This window comes from Pararge aegeria, chromosome 9, assembly GCF_905163445.1.
Source record: "Pararge aegeria chromosome 9, ilParAegt1.1, whole genome shotgun sequence".
NCBI lineage: Eukaryota > Metazoa > Arthropoda > Insecta > Lepidoptera > Nymphalidae > Pararge > Pararge aegeria.
The window spans coordinates 14,203,018-14,218,914 of NC_053188.1; the positions used below are offsets into that span (position 1 = coordinate 14,203,018).

The following is a 15,897-nucleotide window of genomic DNA, read 5'->3' on the forward strand; positions in this document are numbered from 1 at the left end:
CGTTTTACTTAAACAAATGATTAATATTTTTTATAAATAATTCGGGAACTAGGTCTCGGGCTTTCTTAAAAGAATTGTCAAAAAGCGTTAACGAGACCAGATCCTAGAACCGGCAGTTATCTTGGCAAAAGAATAAGTTTGGCAAAAATTGGCAAAAATGCTAGCATCTTAGGTACTAAGCCTAATGTGCTGCGGCAGTTTCATAGATGTTTTATATTTTATTTAGTTTTTTTTATGTATATGTTGTTTTGGTCTATCAATATTTTAATTGAAGTACTAAATTTTAAAATACAAATAATAATTCTTCAAAATTATTAAGTTGTATTTTTTTTATAATAAACCGGACATTAAGGTTTACGTTTAATTGAAAATTTAGTACATAAGTTACGATAGTATAATAGAGGTCTGTGGGATAAGTACTTATACTGTTAATTTGTCCGCGAAAGTTGCCAATAGATTCACCGGAAGCCTTTGCAAAATATTACACATAAACTCCGACGTCGATGGGAAATAATAACCTAATATCAGGCAGTGTCCGGGTGTAGCTAGTGGTACCTATCAACGGTCAAGGAACAACCTTACACAATCACCATACAGGATGGATGGCAGCCCTAGATAAGGGGAGCATACACGCGGTGGACGGCGGCCGGTCACTCCGCTATTGGTGTGCGGTAGTGTGGCACGGTATTGGTGTCAAAACAAAAAAAGAACACTAAATAAAGTTCATCTGTGTATTGTTGTGTACTTTTAATGCCGCATTTGTGTTTTAATTTGGAATTATACTCTAATATAAGCTGTGTTTACCGGAAAAAAGGATTGGATATTGTCATAATTGGAAGGTAAGTTAATGTTTTCTGTTTAACAGTTCGAGAGAGAATTGAGATAGTGAAAATAAATATAGCCAAAACTATTGAGATAGTTAATAACGATATGAAAGAATATAAATTGTAGAATAATAAATTACGATGAATTACTTAGGTATCTATAAAACCGGGAAAATACGATGGTAGATATATCTATGTACGGACCTGCCTGAACAATTTTCTATAAATTCGCTGGCTAATAGATAATTTCTAAAAATATATCTTTTAATTTAGCTAGGAACCTAATAGCAATAAATATGGTAGTTCTTGACTTAAAGCTTTAAGAAAAGGCTGTTTTGATATCGCTGAGAAATAGTTTAAAAGTGACTTAACTTCAGAATTCCTCAGTTATTGAATCTGTTTTGCACTATATTTAGGTATAATATTTCCAGATATTACCGACAAATAAGCAGAGTGATATAGGTTTTGAATTTAATGAAGATAATTAACAAAACAACAAGCAACCTAGATATTCGATTATTTATCACGAAATATTACGAATTAGGTAGGTAGGTTGTTGTTTACTCAATATTGCACGAAGAGCTGACCAGTTCCGCTTGAAATACTGACCTGATTAGGTTCATAATATTTGCTAGCGCATGAAATTTTCATAATAATTTAGTTCCATATTTTTGGTTGGGTTTAGCCTTGTGGTTAGGAATTGGGGATACAAAATGAGAAAAAAAAAACGAAAGTGGTAGCGGATCTTGCAAAACTCGTCCGTGAGTGGATTACATCGTTTAATTTAAATTCTATCATTATTGAACTCAAATTGTAAAACCTTAAATATCAAACCTTTATTCAATTAAACCATTACATATACTTCTATGGCATACATCAGTCATCATTGTGTTACAATCCCGATACTAAGTTTTGTTCGTTTGTTTGATAAGGTTTTTTATTTTTGTTGTGAATTTCAATGTGTCTATCGTGTAACGCAAAACTATTATCATCATAAAGACTGACTGACTGGCTTCTCTTAGAAATAGAAGGGTTTAGACCGCAGTCCACCACGCTGGCCCGGTGCGGATTGGTGGACTCCACACGCCTATTGAAAAACTAATGGAGAACTCTCAGGCATGCAGGTTTTTATTCACCGTTAAAGCAAGTGAAATTTTAATAACTTAAATTAAAAACGCACGCAACTTCGAAAATTACGAATGGTGCGTGCGGGGATTAAATGCCAATCACCGACAAAAAATTATTCCACGTTTATTTAACCTCACTCATTACCGGCCCACTACAGGGCACAGGTCTCCTCTTAGATTAAGAAGGTTTTTAGCTGCCAGTCCACCGGAGCGGAGCGAGGCAGCGGAGCTGAGAAACGTAGAAATATTAACCAATAGGATTGCACAAAATCTCCGCTGCTCTTAAGTGAACCAGACACAGTACGCAACTGCGCTCCGCATTAGTCCGTTTCCAGGCTCCGCTCCGGTGGACGGGCAGCCTTAGGCCGTAGTCTAACTTCCACGCTGGCTAGTGCGTATTGGTATACCACGTTTATTTGCAAGGGCCTAAATGTTTACATCACTCAGCTTTTGTGCGGGCTGGTGTGCAACCTCGTTGGAGTCATAGGTTAGGTACGCGGACTAAAGGTTGGGATTTATCAGACTAGGCTGAATAGGCATTGAATCTATCGCTCGATGCCCGTTTGATTGTTCAATGATATCGGCGTGCATATTAAAACTAGAGTCGATAGCGAATAGCAATGGGTTGATTACGTTATCGGTAAGTTCATGATTGTTGGTAGTCGTAAATAGTACGATAATCTCCCCTTAAGTGAAATTAAGTAAATAGTGACCTAAGGACGGTGGCGTAATTTATTAGCAAAAGTCAAAGAAGATTTTTAGGGATTCGTACGATAGTTTTATTATCAATTTTATGAATTTAAAATGCATATAAAAATTTTCGGAACCGACAGGATTTGGGACAGGATTATAGCGCTTTTTCCAATATTTTATTTTTTCCTGTCGGTTCCGAAAATTTTTATATGCATTTTAAATTCATAAAATTGATAATTCCTCCAAGTGTAGCTAAAAACACCAATAAAAATAATAAAGTTTTATTATAAACGATAAAAAAGAAACCCATACTTACTTAACACACATACTCTAGATAAATAACTCAAAACAGTCTTGTCAGAAAAGTAAGTCAAAAAATTTTACTTTATTTTACAAGAAAAACATAGCTGATAGCAAAACTACTTCGTAACATTGGACAAAAATATAATAGCGGAATATAAATAACGAAATAAAAAATTAAATTCGGCCGAGCAGGATTGGTCTATTCAAAGTTCCGATAGCACTTTTTTTTATTCATACCAAAGGAAACTGCTAAAGCCTAGACTTAAATAAAAATGAAAGTAGCACGACTCAATTTCATGTTGTCATTAAACTATCTCCTATCTATTTATCACATTATATATACATGGGAAAGACCACCACTAATCCCGTAGTCCAGGTACGTTTTTAAACGCTTACTTTTATTAATGTAATCGATTCGTCATGCATTTTGCGTCCGGTTCGCGAATATCAAACCGATATAAATCATTTATTGTGTTTGATTAAACAAATTGATAAATAAACCTGTGTAAAAATAACATGTTAATATGTATGAAAGCTTCATAAGTGTTTGTGATAGGCCTACATGAATTAAGAATTTTTAAATTTGAACTATATGTCGATTTTAACGAGTACCGCCCAGATTTTTTTTTCACCTTGCCGCTAGGTTAGGTAGCTTGCTTTTTTTTCGGTACGATGTCTCGTAGAAACCAATAATGGTTATGGAATAAATATAACTTAGACATTTCATCATAATTGCGAGTTCTCGGTCTCTCTGACTCAGTGTTGAGCGTTGTGGTCTCATAATTTGTGTGGAAAGTTCTAGGTCCGATTCCCATCAGAGTCAATTGGAGGATAACTACTATACTCCCTAACAGGTTAATCCTATCACCATCTTGAGACTGCATCATCAATTACCACCGTGAGATTGGAGTCGAGGCCTAACTTGTAGTGTAATAAGAAAAACTAAAAGTTGGTAACTACCAAACTTCTACAATTTGTCCATTGAGGTGGATTTTTTAAAAATATAGCTCTGAAAATAATTGATTTTAAATATAAGAAAAATAGCTATCCCACTACATGCAATAAGCCCACGTAGAATTGAAAAAAAATTGTCCCCTTATTGGTTCTATTGAAATGTCTTTGATAAAAAAAAATATATAACGACAATACACACATCGTCATCTAGCCTAAACGTAAGCGTAGCTTGTGTTATGGGTACTAAGATAACTGATGAATAATTTAATTTATAAAATACATAAATACTTATAATATTAAGAAAAATACTTATGACACTTATAAGCATTCATGTTCATCACACAAACATTTCGAACCCACGGCCTTTGGACTCAGAAAGCAGGGTCACAGTCCACTGCGCCAATCGGCCGTCTTTGGAGTTATACTTATAAGGCTCCAACTCTCTCGTTTGGTCAATAAGTAGCACACGAAAGTATGTTATTATATTTATCTTTCTTATAAAGTCAAACTAAGTAGATAGAAGATTATCTTGAATTAAAATAATACTTAATTAGTATTCCTTAATATAAGTAGATAAGCAAATTTTCATTTCAGTGAAAGTCTCTTATAAGCTGGTCGTTTTGTAGGTAATAAGTATCCAGTGAAACAGTATTATTATGTATTCTACGGTGAAAGTGATTTCAGATTTCTCTCCGTCGTGTCGTTGTGGAGGTAGCTATATCTAATGTTGTCTTATATTTTGTGCAGCGTAAGCTTTAACACCTTCCTTCCTTTGTACACTTCGTATATCATATGTTTATTATCACAATTGATGGTCCATAACTAATAAATATTTTTAAAATATCCAAGAACGTAAATCCGTCCCATTTATTGGCTGCATTTATAAACGCATGTGGTGGAGAATGGCTAGTTTTATTTTTATTGGTTGTGTGTTAAATAAATAAAAAATAAGCTCTATGCAGAACAAGTTTACAACAAAATCAAAGATTAGACCTTTTTCGAGCCAACTGTTAGTCGTATCGTGATGCTGTATAGCCTAAAATCTTTTTATTGCACAACTTTGAAACAATACAAGGAACACACAAGAAAAGAAAAATAAGTAAAATTAAAAATATCTAACAATAATCTTTCTAATTAAACGGGATATTTCGAGACACAGATATACCTACAAACACGCTTTCCAACTTTGTAATAAGCAGCCTCATCAAAAGCCTATCCACTCACGGGCTATAGGCCTCTCCGAACAGGATGGTTTGATGGTGATCGCAGTAGTAGAACAGAGTACGCTGCTGCCCTTGGTCCGGTATATTCCCTTAAACTACTATAGCTACTACATATACTTTGGCTTTTTGTTATTGAGTTACAGATCACACACACTTAACAGATCTGATATACAGGGTAGAATAAAAAACACCAGAAAGCTCTCGCCCTGTAGTTGTTTACATTAAAACTAATAACTTTTGTTTTACGATTTTTTTAGCTCGATAATTTGTAAAATATTAAATATTCAACATACTGCATAGATTTTCGAAAAAAAAAAATCTTACAGTTGCAGTTAATGTGCTCGAGATGGTGCGAGCTGAACGTGGCCTGCGTGTGCAGCTACGGGAGCAGATCTACGCGTACTGCGCGTTCTGCATAGCAGTCTCAGCCTTGCCTGCCCTGGCTTTATCTTACGTTGGTAGGTATGCAATTTAATGTCAATATATTCATTACTAGCGACCCCCCGACGTCGCACTGGTAACTTTCATATTTAAGTCAAAAAAAATTACTTTATGTGATTTAAATATAAAAGTTAGACACAATATGCTGTCGCTGACTTTTTTTTTCTAGTTAATTTATAGCTTCTGACACTCGCAAATCATGTAGTTTTCTATTGTTAAAAGAATTTTCAAAATTCAGAGCTTACGCTCTACAATCTCACAAACTTTACCATTTTAAAATATTATAGTATGTATAGAGAAGTGGATGAGCAATTTCGTACAATTTCTGATGTCCCGAGAAGATCCGAAATAAACTCTTTCGCAGGCGATAGCTAATTAAGAATAAATAATGATAAATTTCACCCAAAAGATTTACCTATCTATAGAAATCGCGTCGCAAACTATAGATAATTATTATTGAGAACACAGAGAATTTAATACTTTTTTTTTCTTTAGGTATTGTCGAATTAGTTTGTTTCACAATTCAGTTAAAGAAAATAATACTCATAAATATGTCTGTATATGAAGTGTATATGTATGTATATAAAGTGTCAGCTCAAAGTGACCCAACTAGACAACATTTTAGGTCTCTTGCACTTATAAAATGTGTATTAAATAACAGACAGTACATAAGTGAAAGCACCTAATCATAATTGAAAATTATTCAACGGTCGTTGACATATAACATCAATAAAATTATTTAGATAAGAACGCAACAAAACATGCTTCTTGAATGATAACCTGACGTACAATTGACAATTTGTTTTTATTATGATGTATCTACCTTAATATATCTCTAAGGTAACCTAAATTAGCGGATCTAAAATAATTATTTTCCAGAAAGAAAATAATCCTGCTGTTAGACCTTCTAAGTTTAGCTTTCTTATAAAATGTATGGCGGGCAAGATACAGACAGATAAAAATGAAAAATACAGTTTTGGCTTCAGTATCGATTGTTATGTTAACCTAGCTTTGTATTTGTATGTGCAATGAAGACTTCTTCTTCTTCAACTCCAAATGTTTACACTTAACATTAAATAACTACCTAATTGGTTGCTCTACATAATATTATAAATACTTGGGTATTGCAAAATATTATCTTCGGTCATAAAAAAGTGTTGTAACTTGTATGTACATAATTCCTGATAACGCTTAGAATGTTATAGACCAATGTTTGTAGGTAATCAAATTCAGGATCACTTATTTAACATGTTTGGTTTAAGTTAATACGTTATACTTATCTAGTTAGGTAAATACTATTGATATTTATATGTAATTCCTTATTAGTTTAATAAATGCGTATAATTTAGTTGCAATCTCACCTGATGTTAAGTGACGCTAGAGTAGTAGTAGTAGAATAGAAGTTCTAAATCGATTTCTATAGTTTTTCCGCTCAAATAGTCTTCCTACATACTATTGGAAATTAAATAACCACGTATTTATTTTATTTACTTTACAGCATAGCATACATAAAACCTTTAAGCATTAATGAAACCATAGAGTTTTTTTACGACATTCCTGGGGCAACGGTTAACGCTGTTAATTAAGGATATTGATAATTTAAATTTTATTAGCGATATTGATAAATATCTTCCAAAACGTACCTACGTGAAATATGTTACCTCCCACATTTATATCTGCTAATGAAATCATTTTCTACCGTTACAGTGGTACGAATAAGCAAACATTTATGGCTGAAACTACTCTCAAGCAGGTATCCAAATTTAGAGTTCATAAGAACGGACACGGTCCGATCTCTGCTGGACACGCATAGAAATCAAGGCATAATCAATGTGTTACTCTGTATAAAAGGTAGGTGCAAGTTTCGTAAAATCTGACTCCTACGACATGATCAACTTGTAGTTATAGCATATAATTAAAGTATCGAAAGGTTCCAATTATGAATTCGACAGCTGTATCGAAATATGAATCTTGATTAATAAAGGCAAACGAAAGGAAAGGCAAAGGTCGGTACCTATACAACCTATATATCTAATATATCATATTATTATGAGCCGTAACCATCGCCTAAAGATCATCACCGTAAGCAATAAAAATACAGGTATAATGTTTGCCATTACGGATAACTGCTGTATTTATACTTTATACTGGGATTACACTACTCTTACAATTTCTATTTGTATTGTTTTTTAATTTAAAAAAAAATCTAAGGATACGCTTCATCAGACAGAAAATTGGAAAATACTTCACCTGACATCAATACTTGCCCATGTTCACCAACACCCAAAGGTACTTAAAATGTTATTCTTGATGGCTATATAAGTACCGACCTTTGCCCGAGTCGACAAAGATTCCAGATACCTTTATTATCTACCATCATTCTCGGCCTATGAATTAAAAGGAAATTAAAGCAATAAATACCCTTCAAGCTTTTCCAATATGGGTTTTAACTAGTATTATCATATTAGTAATAACAGCGACCAATTCACGACGGCTTAACGTGCTCTTCGAGGCACAAAAGAAGAAGTTGATCAATTTCCAAACTGCGGGTTGGTACCAAGAACTGTTTAACAGAAAAACCTACGAACCCAACAATTTTCAAGCCTGACCCGCGATTCGAACCATGGGATTTTGTGATCTATAGTAATAACCACTAGACTACCGACGCCGTTCAGACGGCAAAACCGCATCTTAAAACACCCGTGGTATGGAAATTACTTAAAACACCCGCTGAATCTGACTAACAATCCAAAATGTCCATAATTTTAGGTGCGTTAGATACCGAGGAAATAAAAAATGCACTGGCGCAACATGTGATTGATCGTCGAGACCAGAAAGGAGACTTACTGTTCCCCAGATTACGACATTTGCTGGTATCAAGTTGGGGAAACTACGCATGGGATGCCAATATACAATTCAGACTCGAAAACCATTTTGTTATGGCCAACGGCGTTTATCGCGGTCGACCGGTATCTGATAGTAATATTCAGGTAATCAAAACAATAGTTCCACCATTAGGCAACAAAGAAGTGAAATTTCTTTGAATATTTAATAGTAGTTGTATAGTCGTAGTTGCGCCCATTCGTTGCCCTTTTGGCCGGCTGAACTGACTCTCACTTTATACTAAAAGTAATCAGTGACACATGACTACATACAGATGAGGTTTGAGTCACTTTCGGTTCCTTTTCTGATATTTCCAATTCATGGGTCATATCGTCGTCTAACTGTATCACAGCGTAAGTATGTCTCTCAGTCTCTTTAAAATACCCTGTAACTACAATTTTGTTTGTTCCACGGGAGGGTCATTTTCTTAAAAATGTATTTTTTAATCCTTTTTTCTCCTTTTACTAAAATAGCTCTTTCACCGAATCACTTTTGGGTCATTTATCAGCGTAAGTTACGCGTCGGGATTCTCGAAAACGATATTTCCATTACAAGGTTCAAATAATTTCCAACATATTTCTTATTTGTCACAAACTCCCTATTACAACTAAAGAAGTTTCACTTCAACACCATTGAAATTTTAAAGCTTGGAGTATAATACACATACTCAAACTCTTCTGCCACTCAAACGTATTATTTTGCAGGATTATGTCAGCGAAATTATATCTAAGTATTTCCCAAGCGACCAACCGCCGTGGCAGTATATAATTATACCCTGCGTCTCCATTGAACCAAAGTATTACATTTTAGTTCGAGTTCATCACCTCCTTCTGACTGGCAAGAAATCTCTTAACATCGGCGACCTTTTACTGTTACGGGACAAGGAGCCGAGTCGGATATTCGAGCAAACTGAATCTTCCCAGGAAAGCCCATTGGCAAAGCTATTTCCGAACCCATCTGCGGTGTTGGAACTTTGGGATAAAGTAAACGAAAATTTATCCAATATTTGGAATGAATTCATATTTGAGTATGATCCCACCGAAAGCACACACTCGATGAAAAGTTTGCCTGGAATTTTCCATGTAGCTGGGATTGTGTTAATATCAGCTGCAAATGCTTTAAAAAACGTTACCAGAAAAAGATCAGAAGAGAAAGATTCGCAGATAGCAAAAACGGCTAGCGTATTTTTAACTGCCGTGCAAGGTGAATGCAAGAGGAGAAATTTAACAATACCTAAGGTAAACAATGTCTCACTGCCGTTACGTATTGTCAATACATTTTATTTATGTTCTCTGCATATTAATTTATAATCTTATTTTTTGTAGGTGTTAATATCACCTCTTGTAACATTCGATCCACGAAAGTGGCCTAGAAAAATATTTGAGGCAACATATTCAACAACTCAAATATTTCTAAGGTTACCGGCGTCTATTCGGGATGAGGTAATGGCATTGAATGATCTCCGAACTACGGGGCAAGTGAAACACATTAATACATTGACGTGGAAGTACGGAGATATAGGACAACTATGGGTTAAGGCAACGGCGGAAGCAATGCGAGGCCTTGTTGAAATATATCGAGCTCCTTCAAATTTTTGGACGGACACCATAAGAGCGGATGGTGGGAAAAGGCATATTCTACAGACTGTCTCATTATGCGGAAGAAAGGTACATAATATCAATAATATCTCTCATTACAACCATATAGTGGTTATGGATTAAACCTTACTCAATTAGTGTCTAAGCATATTCTGTTTGTGTCTATCAAAAGTATTTTTTTTTAGTACTATAATGGCCCATGGCTATATGATGGCCCACCTGCTTGTAAATGAAAACCATCGCCTCTAAACAGAGCGACAATTCATAAGGCATGCAAGGAACACGTCCTGCAATGTGCAGCCCTGTGTACAACCTGGGGCGTTAAGCCCAATATGTGGATGTTATTGCACCGGCAATCCCGCCCTTCAGACCAGAACACAGCATTCCAAGAATACTGCCTTGTGGCAGAAGTATTTCCACCATGGAAATACTTCTCAGAGCGAGCTCTGTAAAGCTCTACTACCTACTAGTAATTCTTGAAATGATGTGGACTAAAATACGATTTACAAAAATGAAACAATCGCATTGGTTTTACACCTTATTACCTTTCTTTCTTACCTTACAGGTGACGTCATGGTCGCGTCCAGTATCTAGAGCCGGAATTGAGCGTGCAGCACGAGCCTTAGGTGTATCTTCCACAGACTTGGCGTTGTTTGCTGCAACTGAGTCCCTGCGTGCATTCTTTGAACATGCTCAGAGCGACACACCTGACTCCATACTTATCACGGCCAGGGCTGCCTCTGAGAGATTTCTATATACATTCTCTGAGGGCAACGGGAAGGATTATAAAAAGTCGCAGACAGGAGGTAAATTACTTTTACTCCTTCATAATTCCATTATTATTAGCAGTGATAACCCTATGGCTAGTGACCAGTGACTACTAAACCCGTCACGCACTTCTAACTTTTCTAAGTTATGTTCGTTTAAGCAATAATTAATAATCACTTGCTTTAATGGTGAAGCAGAGCATCGTGAGGAAACTTCCATGCCTTTGATTTCTCCATGTTTTCGAAGGCTTGTAAAACCCTTCTCATACTCTTCAGTGGGCCGGTAATAGCTCGATGTGATTATGACATTCCTTGCAATATTTTTTTCTTGACTTGTTGATAATTGTTTCCAGGGACTAGTTATGTTAGGTTACTTAGCTTGCATGCACGCGTTTATGTATCACATGGCAATTTTTTTGGTTTGCTGAGAAGGACATGTTTTTTTCCTAATTCTAAGGTCGCTATGAAGTGATAAGGTAGCCTTTTGTATTCTGTTTCTTTCTTCGTGTTTCTTTTTTTGTCTTGTATATAATTCTTGCTGTTGTGTGTGTTTTAGGTATACAAATAAAGGGTATAATAATAATGGCATGAAAATATTGATTTTTTGGTTTATTAATTTTTACAGGAATGGTGTGTCTGTCCCTACCTGTGGGTGCAACTCCAAGACGTATAGCTGCAGTTGTTGATGAGGCTTGCAAGCGTCAAGGATTATTGGCAGCCGGTTGGGCAGCCCAAGCTCGATGTGGTGCTCTCACACGATCAGTGCCATCACCGCTAGCAAGACTCACAATGAATGTATTATCTCGCAAATTCGCCGTATCCTATGCTGAAATAAATGCTCCTCTGGATACAGCGGAGCGGACGACGATGTGGGACAAGTCTATAGATTACGTTATTTACTGGAGACCGCCGCAAGCCAATATAAGTGAGTACCTTATCTATATTAATAAAAGCTAGAGTTTATTTTTGTTTTAGAGCGCCAATCTTTGGAACTAGATGGGTTAGATGACATAGATTTTAACTTAACATACCTACAAGGTTTTATGCAAATAAAATAATTTAATATAATTAAAAAAAAAAATCTTGATACCTCAATACTGAAGAAAGGTTATAGGCAAGCAACGCATTTATAGATTTTAAGTTCTCGCAGATTGTAAGTTACGCTTACTCTAAAGGCGTGCCCTTCTGTGCGTGCGAGTCTCATCCCAGAATAACGTGAGTCTTGGCCGCTATTCATCACACCAGTCAAGTGTGGGTAGTGACTTCACACGATTTTGACAACATTATCGAGAGCTCTCAGACATGCAAGTTTCGTCACGATGTTTCAGCGTTAAAGTTCCTGATTTTATTTTAAAGTTAAAAGTAAAGTTATAGTTGGGCGGATCGACCTTAGTTTCATTGCAAGTGAGGCCGAGGTACTAAACTTATACAAACTAGGTTACCAATACTTCAAGGAAGAATTTACATATAAGAAATTGATCACGGATGACGTTAAACCGCCCGAATGCCATTTTATCCGTAGTAGAACATTCTTACTCTTACACCAACGGGACTGAGCAGTTATTACATTTCAGGCATGTCACTAACAGTGATACAGTACGCAGACTCCGTCCGCTTAGCCGTAATGGCGGACGCACGTCTGGCCCCGATGCACACAGTTCCGGTCACACGTTGGCCTGCTGTCATTGAAAATCTCGTTAACAAAATTGACCAGGAAATCACTCGTATTGCTGCGCATGCGCATATGCCTGAACATATACCACGTAAAGTTCAAACACAAGTATCTCTTCAGGAAGCTCAGGAAACCAGCCAAGATGTAGAGACTGAACCAAACATGCAAGGAAGTCAAAGCTCTCTTAAACCAGCCGGTCCTGTAAGGTATAGTCCACCGCCGGAACGCAAACGTGTAATTGAAAAGTGAACTTTGCGTTTATAGGAGTTTTGATACACATCGTATAAATTTAGAAAAATCATATACAGGATTTTATTTACCAATGCTCAATTTTGGTGGGTCTGTATCATTAATAGAAAACATTTCTATTAAATGTTTAATTTTATAACATTCGAGATTTGTAATAAAATAAGAGCATAATCGCGGCGCCACGCCACTGCGAGAACGTTGACCGGGAGGATAACAGCTAATAGCTTTCGAATGGATTTGTTTGTATCGATATTCTAGTGTTTTGTTATCGTGTCTGTCTGTATTAATTTTTTATTAAGTACTGGAATAATAATACTGTATATCATTTTCCACAAGTTTGCTTTTGTCCTTGTTTATGACGAAATACAGGGAATGGTAAATAGTAACAATGCAGACATAGGATGTTTATACACAACATATGTCTGCATTGTTACAGACATATTTTGAAAATAAATTCATACTAATCCTTATTAATACCATAAAAGCCTTTTTTAATCCCGCACAGCCCCTGGTGACATCTGGCACAGAGGCCTGCAGACAGACATGAAGAGATGAGAAGGGTTTTATTATGATGTCAAAGCATCCGGGGACTAGATCCGAAATTTAAATAACTGTGTACAGCAAGCCGTTTAAAAAAAAAATAGAGATATCTTGCAATCTGCAAATTGCATATAGCCGATAGCGAACTTCTAGCCCGGGAATATAAAAGTGCAATAGCTAGTAAGTTTTTAAAAATGGGCTACTCGTTATAGAGTCGAAAACTCCGTATTACTGATTGCTGTTTTACAAATGTTTTCAAAGTACGCTGACTGTAGAAGTGTAGACCAATTAAAGCTTTAAAGCAAGGTTCATTTTACTCAGATAACCTGGAAAACGAGTGTACTATAGCGAGACTGTCAATTTTATAATAAGGGTACATAAAGCTAATTAGCAAGTAGCAACAAGGATGACATACATAAAAAAACGATGTCGAAGTTAATTATAAACTTAGAGGTGAACGCGGGAGAGGAAATGTAACGTTACACGCTATTCTTATTAGGGAATTTGGTGAGAACGTAGCGCGAAGCGCAACGAATACGTGAAACGGTTCCACACTCATGTCTTGCAGCTATTACGTACTTGCGATCTCGAACTCGTTGAGCAGCTTTTACTATAATCATAAAGTGCAACGATATAAATAGTGGGTACTTTGTAAACTCATTGGAAGAATAAGTGTGCACGCATAGCTGGGTCGGCCAAATCAGACGTCGCGAGCAGCGACGGGATAGTTGCTACACTCCTTACCCACTTTCACTCCCTTCATACCTCACCCTTTCGACGTACATACATACACAGGTATTACATTGTATAATTAATGCACCACAATGTATAAGTTAGTTAAGCAAAAAGAAAGATGTGGCAAGTTAGTAATTGTAATTTCGATATTCTTGATCCTACCTGAAGATTACCCCAGTCTTATCGTATGGAATATGAACTTTATATATAGCTGACTTTCGTTGGCGGATGTTGAATTGTTTGTTGTTGATTTGTTATGCGAAGTTCATAATGCTGTCAATTGAAATCATCTTCTTAAACAAAATTCAAAACATTTCTTAAACAATGAACAATATTAGGTCTTTCAATATACATTCAATACACCAAACAGAGCTTCAAAAATGTCCGCTCTAGGTCACTTAGCAATTATTTAAGGATGCTCCGGTGTCGGAGCGAAACGTATGGCGTGCGTATAGAGTTATATTATGGTAGATCCGTTCCGTGTGTCGTATAAAGATTAAAGAAATTAGAAACTGCACCATATAGATTTTCCTACTTTTCGCTGATTACTAAATTGAATAAGAATTCCTTAAAATAAAGTCTGATACACTTGAGTGTATGAAACGTTATTTTGCGGAATTCTTATTATTATAGCCTACAGAAACCGTGTATACGGCTAATATTGAAGCATGAAAAACCACTCTAGACACTTCATACCATTTAGCAGTTAACTGTTATTATTTTACCTCTAATGCTCTGTGTTAAGTAAGATGTGCCCGGGCTGTTTTTACTGTTTTTGCACAGCACTTACAATGCACAGCATACAATAATGGCTGAATGAGGATTCTGTATTTTTTTAATTCGACTGTCTGATACTATCCAAAAATTTCTTGAACGATACCAAATATGATAAATAATAACGCGAGGGTAAGCAGATCTTTATAGGTGCCAATTCCCTTTCTTTGACGTACCTACGCTTATGTTCGCAGATTATTGTGAGTCAAAGTTATGTGATAATATAAAATTAAATTAAGCAAATTAATAAAATGAGCTTGGTACTTATTAAAAAAACGAGAGTACTTGTATAAAATAAATCATTATTCCACAGTGGTGTTCTTATTTTAGGGGCGCCGCTTACGTCAGACTTTAGGTTCGAATATTTTGGAGTCTGACAGACATATAGGAAGTTTGTGATTCATATTGCAATAAGTGTGTTTCATTTTCTCTTGCAATAAATTCGGACTTTGATTGTCGGACGTAGGCGGACGCCCTTAATCTAAATCGAGGTTTTGGATTTCATGTCTAATCCAGAAACTTTTCGTTATCTGTCTCAGTGAGCACGTTAAACCGCAACATTTTTTTTTATTCCACTACAAGTTAGCCCTTGACTGCAATCTCACCTGGTGGTAAGTGATGATACAGTCTAAGATGGAAGCGGGCTAACCTGTTAGGGAGCATAGTATTCATACCCCGAATCGGTTTCTATGTGTCATCGCACCGAAACACTAAATCGCTTAGCGGCACGTCTTTGTCGGTAGGGTGGTAACTAGCCACGGCGATGTTATTCTGCCAAATTTTAAGGTAATCTGGTCAGTGGTTTAGGTGAAAAGAGGTATCAGACAAACAGTTACTTCCAAATTTATAATATTAGTTTTAGTATTATTCGACGGCCGACTGGCGCAGTAGGCAGCTTGGCAGCGACCCTGCTTTCTAAGTCCTAGGCCGTGGGTTCGATTCCCACAACTGGAAAATGTTTGTGTGATGAGCATGATTGTTTCTCAGTGTCTGGGTGTTTATCTGTATATTATAAGTATTTATGTGTATTATATTCATACAAATATTCAACAGCTATCGTAGTACCCATAACACAAGCTACGCTTACTTTGGGGCTAGATAGCGATGTGTGTAT

General features: G+C 36.1%; 1 protein-coding gene across 4 annotated transcripts; it reads left to right on the forward strand.

Moving 5' to 3' along the window:
- The first annotated feature begins 516 nt into the window (after positions 1-516).
- LOC120626223 lies at positions 517-15,088 on the forward strand. 4 transcript variants are annotated; one of them, XM_039893628.1, is made up of 10 exons: positions 517-839; positions 4,528-4,612; positions 5,451-5,582; positions 7,273-7,416; positions 8,335-8,555; positions 9,153-9,686; positions 9,774-10,115; positions 10,612-10,852; positions 11,439-11,738; positions 12,388-15,088. In XM_039893628.1, exons 2-10 carry the CDS (start codon positions 4,558-4,560, stop codon positions 12,732-12,734), a joined length of 2,316 nt encoding a protein of 771 aa, XP_039749562.1. In that variant the 5' UTR covers positions 517-839; positions 4,528-4,557; the 3' UTR covers positions 12,735-15,088. The 4 variants fall into 4 exon arrangements, 3 of the variants coding, with proteins under 3 accessions (XP_039749562.1, XP_039749563.1, XP_039749564.1); XR_005658847.1 differs by lacking the exon at positions 517-839 and having other exon boundaries at positions 4,538-4,612; positions 12,388-13,454; positions 13,774-15,088; XM_039893629.1 differs by lacking the exon at positions 4,528-4,612 and having other exon boundaries at positions 518-839.
- Positions 15,089-15,897: the final 809 nt, after the last annotated feature.

What these genes read in the sequence shown, in the direction of transcription:
- LOC120626223 (XM_039893628.1), top strand. Translation starts at nt 4,558, where the DNA reads ATGTATTCTACGGTGAAAGTGATTTCAGATTTCTCTCCGTCGTGTCGT. An exon ending in TCCGTCGTGTCGTTGTGGAG is followed by an intron (nt 4,613 to 5,450) that starts GTAGCTATATCT and finishes AAAATCTTACAG; the next exon opens with TTGCAGTTAATGTGCTCGAG. An exon ending in CCTGGCTTTATCTTACGTTG is followed by an intron (nt 5,583 to 7,272) that starts GTAGGTATGCAA and finishes CTACCGTTACAG; the next exon opens with TGGTACGAATAAGCAAACAT.